Here is a 13,995-nt window from a genome sequence, read left to right as displayed (position 1 = left end):
TAGAGGAGGAGGGACAACCAGTGTGAGAGGCTGTAGGAGGCTGGACCCCACCTGCTACAGTATTCTAGCTTGTTCGGGCTTGCACTGGGGAGACACTCATGAAGACACTAGGAGAGGCCCTGAGTTCTTTGAGGATCACATCAGTCCTCTGGTTCATGGTGAGAGCTACTGACTGTAGGTCCCCATGTTCCACAGTCCTGTTCTAATATGGCTTGAGACAGACACCAGCTCTCCTAAAGCTCTCCACGAGGTTTGTCAAGTAGGAAGGAAGGAGGTAGCTCCTGCCGGAAGTCTCTACTGAGGTTAAGTCTGGACCATGCTAAGACCCTGAAAACAAGAGGCCGCAGCAGGTGAGGTTCCCACCAGCCCTTGGTCTGCTGCAGCAAAGCCTAGAACAAGACCCGGCCAGGTGCTCAGCCTGAACTGGCTGTTTCACAAGGTAGCCAAGTGACCTGAGTGCCCACTGAACACAGGCCCCATGCTGCTCTTCGGAAGGGGAAACTGAGACACCGAGTAACCACACGGCTTGCCCAAGGTCATATGGTAATGAAGGAAACAGGCAGACTTCAAACCTGTGCCTGGCTGGTCCTAAAGCCTGGGTCCTGACAGAAGTCATTCGTTGGACATTTCTGTACCAGGGACATGTGGGTCATAAAACCCTGCCCAGGCGTTCACTCCATACTGAATGTCATGTAGGACAGCAATGGGTAGAACCCACTGCTTGAGGAAGAAAAAGGCCGTGTCACATCCCTGTGGCTTGCTGGATGAGGGAGAGGGTATGCTTATGAGGAAAGACAGCAGCTTTCCTCGGAGTGATAGGTACAGAAGAGGCGGCCATCAGCCTGGGGAGAAGGGGACCTGGGCTCACCTACTGTGGCAGCAAGGACACAGGAACTTTAGGACAAGCCCCAGCCCAAGGCCCTGCCCTGCTTTCCCTAGGTGGTAGTACCCTCAATGGCTTGGACACTAAAATGAATGTCCTAACACAGTAGCACCCTTGGGCTATACCTGGCCCTCAGACTCAGTATAACCCACACTTCCAGCTCCCAACACATGTTCAGGCTGCTCCCCTGATGGCTTCACAGATGAGTAACTGGGACAGAGAGGGAAGGGGATAGGTCATGTCTGGGACTAGATTGCAGAATGGGGAAAGGTGTGAAGCCACACACCACTCTGCCAAGTCCCAAACCTCCTCCCTTTCCCCCCATCCTCATCCATTCCCCTCCCCCTCCCCCTTCTCCCCTCCTCCCCTTCTCTACATCTTTCAAGTACTGTGATACCCACCCCAACCTGTAAGTGAGCCCCTAGTTACAGCTCTGATAGTGTTTGAGACTCATAGGCCTGCCCTAGGTCCCTGGGGAGCTAGGCGTCCTGTCTTGGTCACCGTTCTATTGCTGTGAAGAGACACCACAGCCATGGCTTTTATTTTAAAAAGCATTTAATTGGGGTTGGTTTACAGTTTCAGAGGTTTGGTCCATTAGTATCATGGCACAGAGTATGGCTGCATGCAGGCAGATGCCAGAGCGATAACTGAGAGCTCTGCACCCTGATCTGAAGCTGAAAAGAGAGAATGGGCCAGGCTTGGGATTCTGAAACCCCCAGAGTCCGCCCCCAGTGACGCACTTCCTTCAACAAAGCCACGCCTCCCAGCCCTTGTAATCCTTTCAGACAGAGCCACTCTCTGAGTGTTCACATAGATGAGCCATGAGGCCCATCCTTATTTAAACCGCCACGCTTCCAGAGCCCGCCCACTCAGTCTCTGTTAGTGCTTCTGAGGTCCTGCTTCTCCTCATCTCCTTCAGGATGGATGCGTCCATCACAACCCACCTGGCAGCGGGCAAGCAGCGGGGAGAGGACCAGACAGGGGTGGGAAGAAACACAGTCTGGTGTCCAATAGGGAGCAAGGGGGTGGGGCTGTGGAGCGGAGAGCTCGGGCAGACACAAGCCCCAGAGCCTCACTGTCAGGGAGGATAACACTGTTAGGACCGGCAGGTGACAGTCCCACCTGCAGTAAGAAGGCAGGAGGACACTATTAATATGTGTTCATTGACAAAATCAGATTAAGAAAATCCACACCAAGCATGGTGGTGCACACCTTTCATCTCAGCACTTAAGAGGCAGAGGCAGGTGGATCCCTGAGTTCAAGGCCAGCCTGTGTTCCAGGACCACTAGGGCTACACAGAGAAACCCTGTCTGGAAAAGCCAGAAACAAAACAAAACAAAACAAACAAACACCCCCATTCAACCAACCAAACCCTATAGAGCACACACTTATTGATTGGGTGTCAGCAGTCACTGGGCAAATGCCTTTACTAACAGTCCTTGCACGCTCAAATGGCTTCTCACCCCCACTTTACAGACAAGTCACTGCAGCTCAGCAGACATGGGGAGCCGCCCAACCTCTGGCCACCCACCCAGGAGCAGGACCTCAGTTGTCAGTTAGTGCCAGATCTTGATGTCTCCTCCCCAGGAGCAGGTGCCGAGGACGGAAGGCAGCACAGGATGGTAGGTGGTGCCAAGGCAGGCCTGTGTGTGCCCTTGTAGTGTGCATGCCCGGCTGGCAGTACGGAAACTGAACATCAACACCCGGCCATCGGCACTGCCTGTCACCAGCAGGTCACCGCATGGGGAGCACTCACAGCCCACCGCATAGCCTTCCACCTGTGGAGAGAGACAGACAGAGAAGGCTACCTGCTGAGCACCGGGTTGGCTTGATAGCTAGTGACCCTGAGGTCAAAAGCTGAGCTCCTGCTGTGTTTGCACAGGGTCTGGCACCACATAGTCCATGACTCCCTAGCCTCTACCAGCTCAGCAAAGCAGGCCTTACCCAGAAATGGAGTACAAAGAGAAATGGCTCACAAGTATAGCCTCCCTGTTCCTATTGCCACCCCCATGACACGTGAACTGGCATGCTCTCCTGCCCTGTGGATGGGCACTAGATGTGTCCTGGGTCTTGAGTGATCCCTTGTCTGCTAGCTCAAGTCATCCTCTTGAGCAGCAGAGTGCCCAGGGGTTCCATGTGCCCTGGCCAGAAGCTTTGGGGCCAATGGTGAACGTTTGACCTCAGTAACAACCATAGAGGTACCTTGTGGCCTTCATAGCGTCGCCGTCTGCTCATCCGATAGGGCCACACGGAGGAGAAGAGAGCCAGGTAGTTGCCATTGGTTTGCGCCAGGAACACAGGCTCCCGGGGATGCAAGGCGAGGCTGGGGCAGGTGTAGCGCTCCTGAGAAAGCAGACCATGGAGAGACATGTTGCCTTGACAAGTCACCACACACTCGGGAGCTTTAAGACAACCCAACTGCTTTATCCTGCTGCTCTGCAGCCTGAGGTAGATCCCAGTGGGCTAACCAGAGTGTCAACATGAGATGTCCCTTCTGCAGGGCACGGAGGGGTCCTCGTCCCTTTACCCCTTTCCACTTTGCAGAGTCATTCATGAGCCTATGGCAAACTATAAAATGTCCTCTGTGTGTGTGTGTGTGTGTGTGTGTGTGTGTGTATGTGTGTGTGTGTGTGTGTGTGTGTGTGTGACATATATGGGACATAACCAAAAGGCAGTGACAGCAAGCACAAATGGTGATGGCAGTGATAACCATTACCATGGTTGTGATTAAGATGATAGAGGTGGTGGTGGTGACCAGGGTGATGGTGATATGGTGGAGGTGGTGGTGGTGGTGACCAGGGTGATGGTGATATGGTGGAGGTGGTGGTGGTGGTGACCAGGGTGATGGTGATATGGTGGAGGTGGTGGTAGTGGTGACCAGGGTGATGGTGATATGGTAGAGGTGGTGGTGGTGACCAGGGTGATGGTGATATGGTAGAGGTGGTGGTGGTGACCAGGGTGATGGTGATATGGTAGAGGTGGTGGTGGTGACCAGGGTGATGGTGATATGGTAGAGGTGGTGGTGGTGACCAGGGTGATGGTGATATGGTAGAGGTGGTGGTGGTGACCAGGGTGATGGTGATATGGTAGAGGTGGTGGTGGTGGTGACCAGGGTGATGGTGATATGGTAGAGGTGGTGGTGGTGACCAGGGTGATGGTGATATGGTAGAGGTGGTGGTGGTGACCAGGGTGACGGTGATATGGTGGTGGTAGAGGTGGTGGTGGTGAACAGGATGATGGTAATATGGTGGTAGCAGTGATGACAATGTTGGTAATAGGGGTGGTGGTGGCAGCACTGGTGATCACAGCAATGGTGAGGTTGGTGGCGATGACGGTGCTGGGTTGGTAACAATTCTGCTATCATGGCAGACTCTGTGATGGACACTGTGCCCAATCTTTTTTTTTTTTTTTTTTTTTTTGGTTCTTTTTTTTTTTCCGGAGCTGGGGACCGAACCCAGGGCCTTGCGCTTCCTAGGTAAGCGCTCTACCACTGAGCTAAATCCCCAGCCCCGTGCCCAATCTTTATATGCATTCTCTTCTCTGGTTCTTAGCACTCCGTGAGTGCTGGCTATTATCAAAGCCATGGATAGCTGGACCAGAAAGGGCAGAGGCTGTCACCGTGTGCAGCAGCCCTGGACCTGACGATCACTATCCTGGCCACAGATACTTCAAATAGATGATCCCCACATCCCCCAGACAGAAAGGAGCCAGGAGCGCAACCCAGGGCTGCAGGAACATCCCATGGCTGACAAGCAGAAGGCAACCCGGGGCTCCTCACATGGAAGATCTGGTTGGAGATCTTGGCGGCGGTCCGGAAGTCCCAGGCGATAATGGTTCGGTCAGCAGAGTCCCGAGTGGATGCATCGGTACTGCTAAGGAACTCAGAGCCTTCTTGGAGGAAGAGAATGTCCAGGGTCTGCTGGATGGTGGCCTTATAGCCTTTCACCACCTGTAAGAGCGGGCACAAGTCACCATGGTGGACCGGGGGAAGGCGCCCACCCAGGGAGAGCGTTACAGAGTACTCAGGATGGGCGGGGCTAATGAAACTATTCAGGGCTGTACATGCTCTGCACAGCCCCGACACAGATGGTTTCCTGTGACTTTCCGACCTCTTCAGGCCATAGCTTTTGCTCTTGGGAACCAATGAGCTCCCAGATGCAAGCTGACCGGCTGGTTATGCCCGCCCGCCATCTCTGTCTGTAGGTCAGTAGGTCCAAGGAGACGCAGTTGTTTCCTGAGCTGACAGGGCCCTCCACGGTGCTATACAATGAAAGCACATTAGGGAAGAGGCTCCCACCTTGCCCTCAGTACCCGAGGAGTACAGTGCCATCCAGAAACAATGGTGTCATACCTCTGAGAGGGCCTGAACGTGTCACATAGCTCACAGTTACAGAGCCTGGACTACTGTCCCTGGACAAGGAACTATGACACAGAGAACAAGCATTCTTAGGTCTCAGAATGCACTTTACATTAGGGTTTTGTTTTTGATTTCTGGAACTTGCTCTGTAGACCAGGCTGTCCTTGAACTCACAGAGATCCACCTGCCTCTGCCTCCCAAGTACCAGCATCAAAGACCTGTGCCACGACCACCCAGCAGAACGCATTTGATTCTAAAGATGTGCTTCATTTTCTGAGGACCGTCACCAGTATCTCATGGGCTCCTCTCCTGCCTTCAATGTGTCAAGCCCAGAACGAGGCCTCAGAGCACCTCCATTGCAGGAGCTCTCAGATGGCATGATGCCAAATGTAACAGTGAGATGACCACCCACCCGCTGCTGTCTGGAAGGTGGCACAGCCAGGATTCCAGCCAACCACTGGCACTGGCCTCGGGGCTATCAGCTCCCCGGGCGCCACCATGTGGCTACAACAGACACACAGATCTGGGGTCATCCATCCCATCATCACACAGCCAGGTAAGGCTGAGCCTTGCCCATCCCAGTGGCTAACCTTGGGGCTCACAGCTGGGCTATCTGCTGGCCAGTTCCTGCCTCTGATATTACTGGGGACAAACGTGGACAACAAATGACTTGGCCTCTTCACAGGCAGCCTTCTACTGAAGTGACATCAGACCTGACCTCTGCCTCCAAGTCCTGAAGAGGAAAGGCTAGCCCTGCAGAGCCATGAAACAGGACACGGCGACAGTCTGCTCCTCCCAGATGCTTCTGGGATTGTTTCCAGCTACATGAGCTGCCTGCTTTCTTGTGTGTCATCCCCCACACGAGACCAGGATTCGTGGGCACAGGTTCACAGGGAGGCAGGAGAGAGTTCAGCATCCAGGACCCACACTGCTGCTGAGATATACCCAGCTAGGTGTGAACGACAGCAGTACCTAGGACCTGGGCAGGACAGGACATCTCAGTCTCCAACATCTGTCCCCACAAGCTTACACAACAACCAGTGTTCGAGCATAGTGCTGGCCACTGCCGCCTTCGCAGCTTTCTGGTGGGCAGAGGGGTCCTCAAGCAAACTGAGGCCTCCCCTCAGCTCTGGGGGTCTTCACTGCCTCTGTTCACCCCCTAAGCAGTTCAATTGACCACCCCTAAACCCTTCTCCCGTGTTCTTTGGGGCTCTGTGGCCATGTTAAGACACCTTGGCTTGCCCTTCTCTAACTCTCTCCATCAACCGCAGGCCAGGTCACAGGGCGTCAAGAGCTAACTAGGAAGAAGAATGGGGTGGAGAGAGAAGCAGCTCTGGCCACGTCTTACCTCTGCAAGTGGCCTGGACACTTCTCCCTGGTGAATACATGTCAGGGCCTTCCAGGCCATACAGGACAGCAGTTAGTGGGTACGATGTGTGCCCTGGGATACATGTGGCCTTAACAGCGAGTGCTCTGTAGCCTCCTTGGTTTAGGCCAGGGAATGAGGGAGGCACCTGGGTGCTCTCCCTGAGTCAGAACAACAGCCCAGAAAGACATACCCAGGGGCCATCAGCCACCCGTGTCAACTACCTGTACCCTGCACCTTCCAAGTAAACTTTACCAGAACAAAAGGCACACATCATCTCAGAATGGCTACAAATAGCACAGTTCATTAGGGCATCATAAAAGCAAATGGCTGGGAAACACACCGTGCTATGGACGAACTCTGCCAATGAATCGCAGCTGTGGGCAGGAGGCTGGCCGTCTGAGTGCTCCTCACTGAACGACAGACTTCCCTTCCCACTGTGACATGCCCTGGAGGCCGGTGAGTTTTACGGCAACCTTGATTATTACCCTGGCAGCTGGCACACCCTGCCTCAGGACTGGCGCCAAGGAGGAGAGCCTCCACTGGCAAGGCCTGGCCTTGGGGACAGTAGACGACAGCTTGTGTCATGGCTGGATAACGGAGAGCACCTGTGGACAATCAGTCCGGGCCCCACCGTGCTATTAATGCCGCCGACGGTGATGGCACAGCTTTGCCTCTTGTGGGCCCTGGCTCTCTCGGGCCGAGTGAGCTGCTCCAGAGGTCCATTGCTCCCAGACTGCTCCATTTCCCGGATAGCAGGCATATGGGCTTCTTCAAGTGTAAGAACGTGAGTCTATTCATGACAGCTCTAGAGCACAGCAGTAGGGCTTGTCTCTGAGACAGACAGTCACAGAGCTTTGAGAGTGACCATTAACATGTCTGCAGACATTACAGGAGTAACAAAACTTTAACATTAATAAGACAAGGGGAAACATATAAAAATGAAGACAGCAGGGCTGGATTCCTCTATGGCCAGGCCTTGGACTACTTCCAGCTCCAGCCAGGACAGTGAGGGAGAAGCCAGTCAGGCTGACCAAGTGACAAGGAACTCACACAACTCACTCACAGGCAACAACGGAGCAGATGAGTAGCAGAGGAGTAAAGGGCAGCCATGTGGGAGAGGCGTGCGTAACGGGTATTAGATGCAAAGGTTGCCATCTGCAAGGCTAGCAGCTTCTGAGACAAGACGAGAAAGCCTGAGTTCCTCAGAAGAGGGCGAGAGGGCGCAGCTCATCAACAGGGAAATGGCTTCGACCTTGCTCATAACAAGAGCAATTTAAGCAAACTTAAATGTCATCCCTTGCCTATTAAATGAGCAAACTCCCAGAGTCTGACAGCACCTCTGTTGGGTGGTGTCAGGGGGTTGGACAGCTATAAGCTGCTGGCGGAGATGCACAGACTCAGAGGGGAGGGGCCGGGCAGCCCTGGGCAATGCTACAGAGGGGCTGGCGCTCTGCAACCCACAGCAACCCCACACCCAAAAACGGGTCATGGAGCTCCGTGGACAGAGTGCCAAGATGTTAGCACGATGTCAAAGACAGTGAAGAACTGGGAACAGCTCAGCATGTGCCACACAGCACAGTGAGGACATGGGTACCGCCATGCCTGTCATGACACCAGGGAGCCTGTCTTGCTAAAGCCAACTCCAGGGCACCACGTTCAGAGCCCTGCTGCAGAGAGGCAGGGAGAAAATGAGCAGAGGGTGACAGAGAGGTGTGTGTGCTGGTGTTTAAATCATTAAGAACGGTCAGGTGTGGTGGCATACACGTTCAAATCTCAGCACTTGGGAGGTCAGGACAAGAGGATCTGAAGTTCACAGTCATCCTTAGTCACAAAGCAGGCAACATTTAAGATCCCGTCTGATAAACACACAATAGAGACCTAAACTCAAAAACAAATAAGGATATTTTAGTGGGAGAGGACGGGAGGGGCAAATGAGGGAGCTGGGGTTACAGTAGAATGTGATTACTCCTCTGGGGGCTGCAGAGGCGGCTTGGTGGTTAAGAACACTTACTGCTCTTCCTGAGGCTCTGGGCTCCTTCTCAGCAGCCACACCCTCCTCATTAGCACCTGCGTCAGCTCACGACCTCCTATAACTCCAGCTCTGGGGAATTCCACACCCCCTTCTGGCCTCCCCGGCCCCCTGAACACATGTGACTAGCATGCATACATACATAGACACACATCTAGATAAAAATTCTTTAAAAATAAGACCTCACTTTGTAGATTTCACCCACAAAAAGGATCAATGATAACAGTTTAGGGTTCACGAACCATGTATAGTCACTGAGTCACTGTTGGAATACGTGCGTGTGCGTGTGCGTGTGCGTGTGCGTGTGCGTGTGTGTGTGTGTGTGTGTGTGTGTGTGTGCACTCGTGCATATTAGAGTTGATTACAGGCATAAAGCACACGTTTAGCTCAGGGCCATATAAAAACAGGTCATAGGCCAGATGGGGCTTTGTAGGCTCTGGTTGCCAACCCTTTCTCTAGACTTATGGACATATTTTATTAAATTAAATTATACCACAAAATTAACTTAAAAAGCAATTTTTAAAATGTGAATGCATAATTAAGCAAATCAAATTAACCAAGTATTGATTTGGTAGGTTAATCGCACAAATAGGATTGCTTTTAAGAGAGTTTAAAGCACGATAATTTAATGCCAGCTCCTTAGTTGAATACATGTTATTAATGGAAAATCAGCAATCTGGTGGTAGTCCTAAGTGGATATACATTGTGAACAATAACAACAACAGCAACAAAAACCTGACAGGAAGGTTAGAGCATTTCCCAGCCATTGCTTGCTAATACTAGAAAGAAAAATGTCCCAGTAAATGCAAATAAAATTCTCCCAGAAAAAAATGTTTAAAATAAACACACAGTGAGAAAGCAAAGCCCACAAGCTTGCATTTGAACCGGAAGTCAGGAGAGATGATGTGTTCTGCCTGGCCGTGAGGTGGGTGGATGGAGTGCTAAGATCAAAGCCAGCCTGATATGCAGACAGGCTCATCCCAGGACATCCACGGCTATGGAGAAACCCCGCCTTAAAGAACCAACCAAACAACACTGCCCAGCTCTGCCCACAGAGAGCAGGGAGGCGCTGGGCGCAACCAGAGAGCTCACTGTGGTCCCTAAACCCAGGGAGGCTCCCCAGAATGGCACTGGTGGCAGCCCAGGATTTTAACAACTGCTGTAACTGTGGCACACATTGGTGGACAGTATGTCACACAGTACTGGTGGCATATGGCACTGCAGAGGAAATCTACTCAGAGCATGGAAATATCTCAGCATGTGCTGGGGGAAAGGGGGAAAGAATTCACGTACAATGTTAGCATGAAATGGGGCCCACCGAGCCCATAAGGGCCCCTCCCACTTGCCTACCATCCAGATGTTACAATAAAAGCTCTAGACCAAACTGGAAAGGCTGAAGAGACACAAAAGGCAGCAGGTGGGCTGGGAAGTCCAATGAACAGCCACAGAGAGATCGGCAGGGAAGGCACAAAGCATACAGTGGTGCTCACTATGGGCAAGCATACTAAGCAAGCTTACTGTTGTGACACAATTACTATTCCAGAGACAAATAAACCCTTAACTGTTTTGTCAATGGACTTCCTGAAGGAGAAAAGAGAAAGGAGGAGGGCACTAGACATGGACCATGGGGGCCACTCACCCAAGCTATAGCCCATGACACAACAGGAGCTGTTCCTGTAATCTGAAGAAGAGAGGGGAAGCAAAAGAAAACAAGGCAGATGGAAACGGTAAATGGCAGGGCCCAATATAACCACATCAATAATCACTTTGTATGTAAATTATTTAAACCACTAACTGAAATCTATCAAGGTGGGTTTATTTTTCACCCTGAAGATCCAGCAAAGCGAGACGCAGTGCCACCACCTGCAGGCCAACTTGCTCAGGAGGCTGGAGGAGGAGGTTGCTTGGATCCAGGAGTCTGAGGCCAGATCCTGTTTCAAAAGTAAATAAATGAAAATAAAAAAAAAGGCTCAAAGGGATCATCCACCAGAAAGCCACTTTAAATGAAACGAAACAGATAGACTGAAAGTGCTTGGTTGAAAGCCACACCATATTAAAGCTAATCAAATGAAAGCCAGAGTGGCTGCGTTAACACTGGGAGAGCCACTATGAATAAGAGGAATATGTAAGAGACGCAGGCGTCAGTTTATCTAGCAAACACAATTCCAGACACATATACCAATAGAGCAGTTTCCGGAGTGTGCAGAGCAAAGACAGCTAGCTCTGCCAGGAGCAGGGGTGGGCCCAATTATGCCTGGGGATCTTTCTGATGGGTAAGACAAACTATGATCACTCTTCATGGTAGGAGACTACATAGGCCTGTGACATAAACTACCAGATAGGATCAGGGCAAGCACACTAACAGCTTTCTATGAGGGAGGTGGGGGGACACAGGACCCTGCATGTTCCCACTGAGGGTGAAGACCTCATATACACAGTCACTGGGTAGCTTCCTGCTGGGATGTAAGACCACACAGGCTCATGTTTTAAGTGCTTATTGCCCTACCAGTTGTGCCACTTTAGGAGCCCAGGGGACCTTTAGGAGAGGATCACCAGGGGCTGGCCTGGGTTCTGGCCTCCCTGCTGCAGGTCTGCTGTGATGAGTGGTCCCTACCACTCGCCATACTGCCGTGGCCCCACACCCTCTCCACCATGCCAGACTGAAATTTGGAAGCTTAGCCAAACTCGGCCCTCCTCAGAGTTGTTCCTCACCCTGTGTTAATCACAGAGGCACAAAATTCACAACTTCCACAAATGATGGGGGGAAGGAAGGGGCTCCAGGAAGGACTGTCCTGCTTTCACTGGACAGACCTAGCCATCCACAAAGGCAACCTGAGAGAACAGTGCTTATTAGTAAGGTGAACGACAAGTTTTGTTATGGACTTTTTAAAAATAGCCGTGTCCGGGGCTGGGGATTTAGCTCAGTGGTAGAGCGCTTACCTAGGAAGCGCAAGGCCCTGGGTTCGGTCCCCAGCTCCGAAAAAAAGAACCAAAAAAAAAAAAAAATAGCCGTGTCCACCAAAAATAATAATGTATCACAGGGTGGCGAAGTTGAAAGTCTGTATATGTAAGAGTCTTCCAGAGAAGAGATCACATGAGTCAGAAGGACAGCTGTGAAGAACGCTACAACACAGGGCTGGTGAGACAGTTCAGCAGGTAATGGTGACTGCTACCAAGCCTGATGGACTGAATTCAAGTCCTAGGACCTACATGGTGGGAGGAGAAACCTGACCCCTTTACCTTCACTGTGGTACACACATTCCAGGACACAATAAAGATTAATGTTTAAAAAAACTTAAATCTATAACACAGATTTAGGGGCCCTTCAATTCCATTCCACGTGCCCTTAGGAAGCAGCTTTATAAAGTTTTTGTAGAAACGGAACAACAATCCAGAGAATCCCAAATACAGACATTAGATGCTGTCTGATGTCTCTCGGGCTTTTGGTTGGTAGAAACTAGGGTATTGTAAAGTTAATATGTTCTGAAGGTTTTTATCTGTTAGTCACAGGACATTAGGTCTGACACAGAAGTGTGCAAGGAATGGCTATGTAGGAGAATAAAAATCACCCAAGATAAATTGTAATTAGGCTGTGGACCTGCAACATTCCAACCTCCCCACCCACAGCCACCAACGCTTTAAAGTGCTAATGGGGCTTGCAGAAGGTTCGGTCCCAGCTTCTTTAGGGAACTTTTGTTCACTACAGAAAAGAATTCTAGCCCTCAGGCAACTAGTACAGAACTTCAAATAGAAGCAGTGAACTCCAAACCAGGGGAACTGGGAAGGAATCAGATGCACTCCAAGTCACCAGCACCAGTCGGCTTGCTCTGGTTCCGTGGGTAACTGTGGAATAAGACAATGTTATTTCTCACAGTTCTGCAGTTTGAAAAGCCCAAGATCAAGGCACCAGAAGACACAGTGTCTTGTGAGACACTGAACCTTCCTGCTGTCTCGTCAGGCAGAGGGAGTGGGGGAGACACTGCCTTCACCGGGCGGAGACATGAAGAGCAGAGGGTCCCGACAAGTCCCCTCTGACCTTGCAAGGATGTTAATTCCCCTTGAAAGACCACCCATCTCTTACCATGTCCCTCTCAGACCGCTCATCTCTCATCTCAAACTGTCTTAAAATGTACTAATATGGCTTCCATTAAACGTGTTAGCACACGAGCCACGTGAGCATGTGGAAGTCAGAGGACACTGACCTCCTTCCACCCTCGTGTGGGTCCCGGGAATCAAACTCAGATGCCACTTGTGTGGCAGGTACCTTTACCCACTGAACCACACCACTGACCCTGGAGCCATCTGTAAACATATCACTGTTGTCTGGACGTGAGGTTCCACGCAGGCTGTGTGAACACCGGGTCCTCAGCTGATGAGGCCGTTTGGGAAGGCTGTAGATCCTTCTGGAGGTGGAGACTTGCTAGAGGAAGTGGGCCCCTGAGAGATGGGCCTGGAGATTCCATAGTCTGTTCTCCTTCCTGTTCACTATCTGCTTCCTGACCACAGATGCAACGTGACCAGGCAGCCTCCTGCTCAGGCCACCATGTGCTCCTCACTGTAGAGAACTGTGAGTCAGAGGAAAGTCTCCTTCAGTGGCTTCTTCTCGTCACAGCAACAAGAAAAATGAGCATTACAGTCACCTAGGGGCTCCCGCTCTAGAGTGTGAATGTGGAAAAACACAGTCATTCAGACCACGGCATAGCAGCTCCTACAGAAAAGACAGAAACAAAAAGGGCACGGGAGACCCACCCGATACTGCCAAGCAAGCTGACAGAACAGATCTGTGATGCCCGCCACGCCCAACCACAGCAGAGCACCCAGCACACAAGGCAGCATGAAACAGACCATGTAAGAACATCAAACAAGTCTCAATTTAAAAGGACTAAAATATACAACGTACATACTGTGCCCACCGTGGAATTAAGTTAGAAACGAATAGCAAAGGCACTTGGGAAAACTCTCACGTGTGGGGAATCTAAATACAAACTTTTAAATAATCCGCAGGTCAAGTATAAATCAAAAAGGAAATGAGAAGGTATTTCAAACAGAACGAACATAAACACAACACATCAGCAATGCTAGCAGAGATGTGATGCCTACAGGGAAACGACAGTGCTGATCCAGTGGACAGGAAAACTCTTGCAATGACCTCAGCTCCCACAGATGGGGACTAGAAACAGAAGAGAAAATGAGATTCCACCGTGGGCAGACGAAGGGTAAACAGGATGGAAAAGAAATCCCCATTTCTTCAAAACGCAGAACAAACAACAAAAACCGAGTGAGACCAGAATGCACTGTTGCTCTGAAAGGACATTTGTAACTCTTCCATGGACTGCTGGGGTTGAGGTGTCTTACCT

General features: G+C 51.1%; 1 protein-coding gene across 8 annotated transcripts in view; it reads right to left on the bottom strand.

The window, feature by feature from the left end:
* Positions 1-1,420: 1,420 nt before the first annotated feature.
* Wdr25 (WD repeat domain 25) overlaps positions 1,421-13,995 on the bottom strand; it is a 132,966-nt gene continuing 120,391 nt past the window's right edge. For 7 of the 8 annotated variants that reach the window (XR_015621956.1, XR_015621955.1, XM_087553523.1 and 4 more), the window contains 3 exons: positions 4,662-4,832; positions 3,086-3,226; positions 1,421-2,661 (listed from right to left, as the gene is read on the bottom strand). Coding sequence is in view for 6 of the 8 variants with exons in the window: in XM_087553523.1 (XP_087409649.1) it covers positions 2,440-2,661; positions 3,086-3,226; positions 4,662-4,832 (534 nt within the window). In the remaining 2 variants the exon portion in view is untranslated. 8 annotated transcript variants of the gene reach the window in all.

Source organism: Rattus norvegicus, chromosome 6, assembly GCF_021556685.1.
Source record: "Rattus norvegicus strain SHRSP/BbbUtx chromosome 6, alternate assembly SHRSP_T2T, whole genome shotgun sequence".
NCBI lineage: Eukaryota > Metazoa > Chordata > Mammalia > Rodentia > Muridae > Rattus > Rattus norvegicus.
Note: the sequence above shows the minus strand (reverse complement) of the source record. Positions and strands in the feature narration are given on the sequence as shown.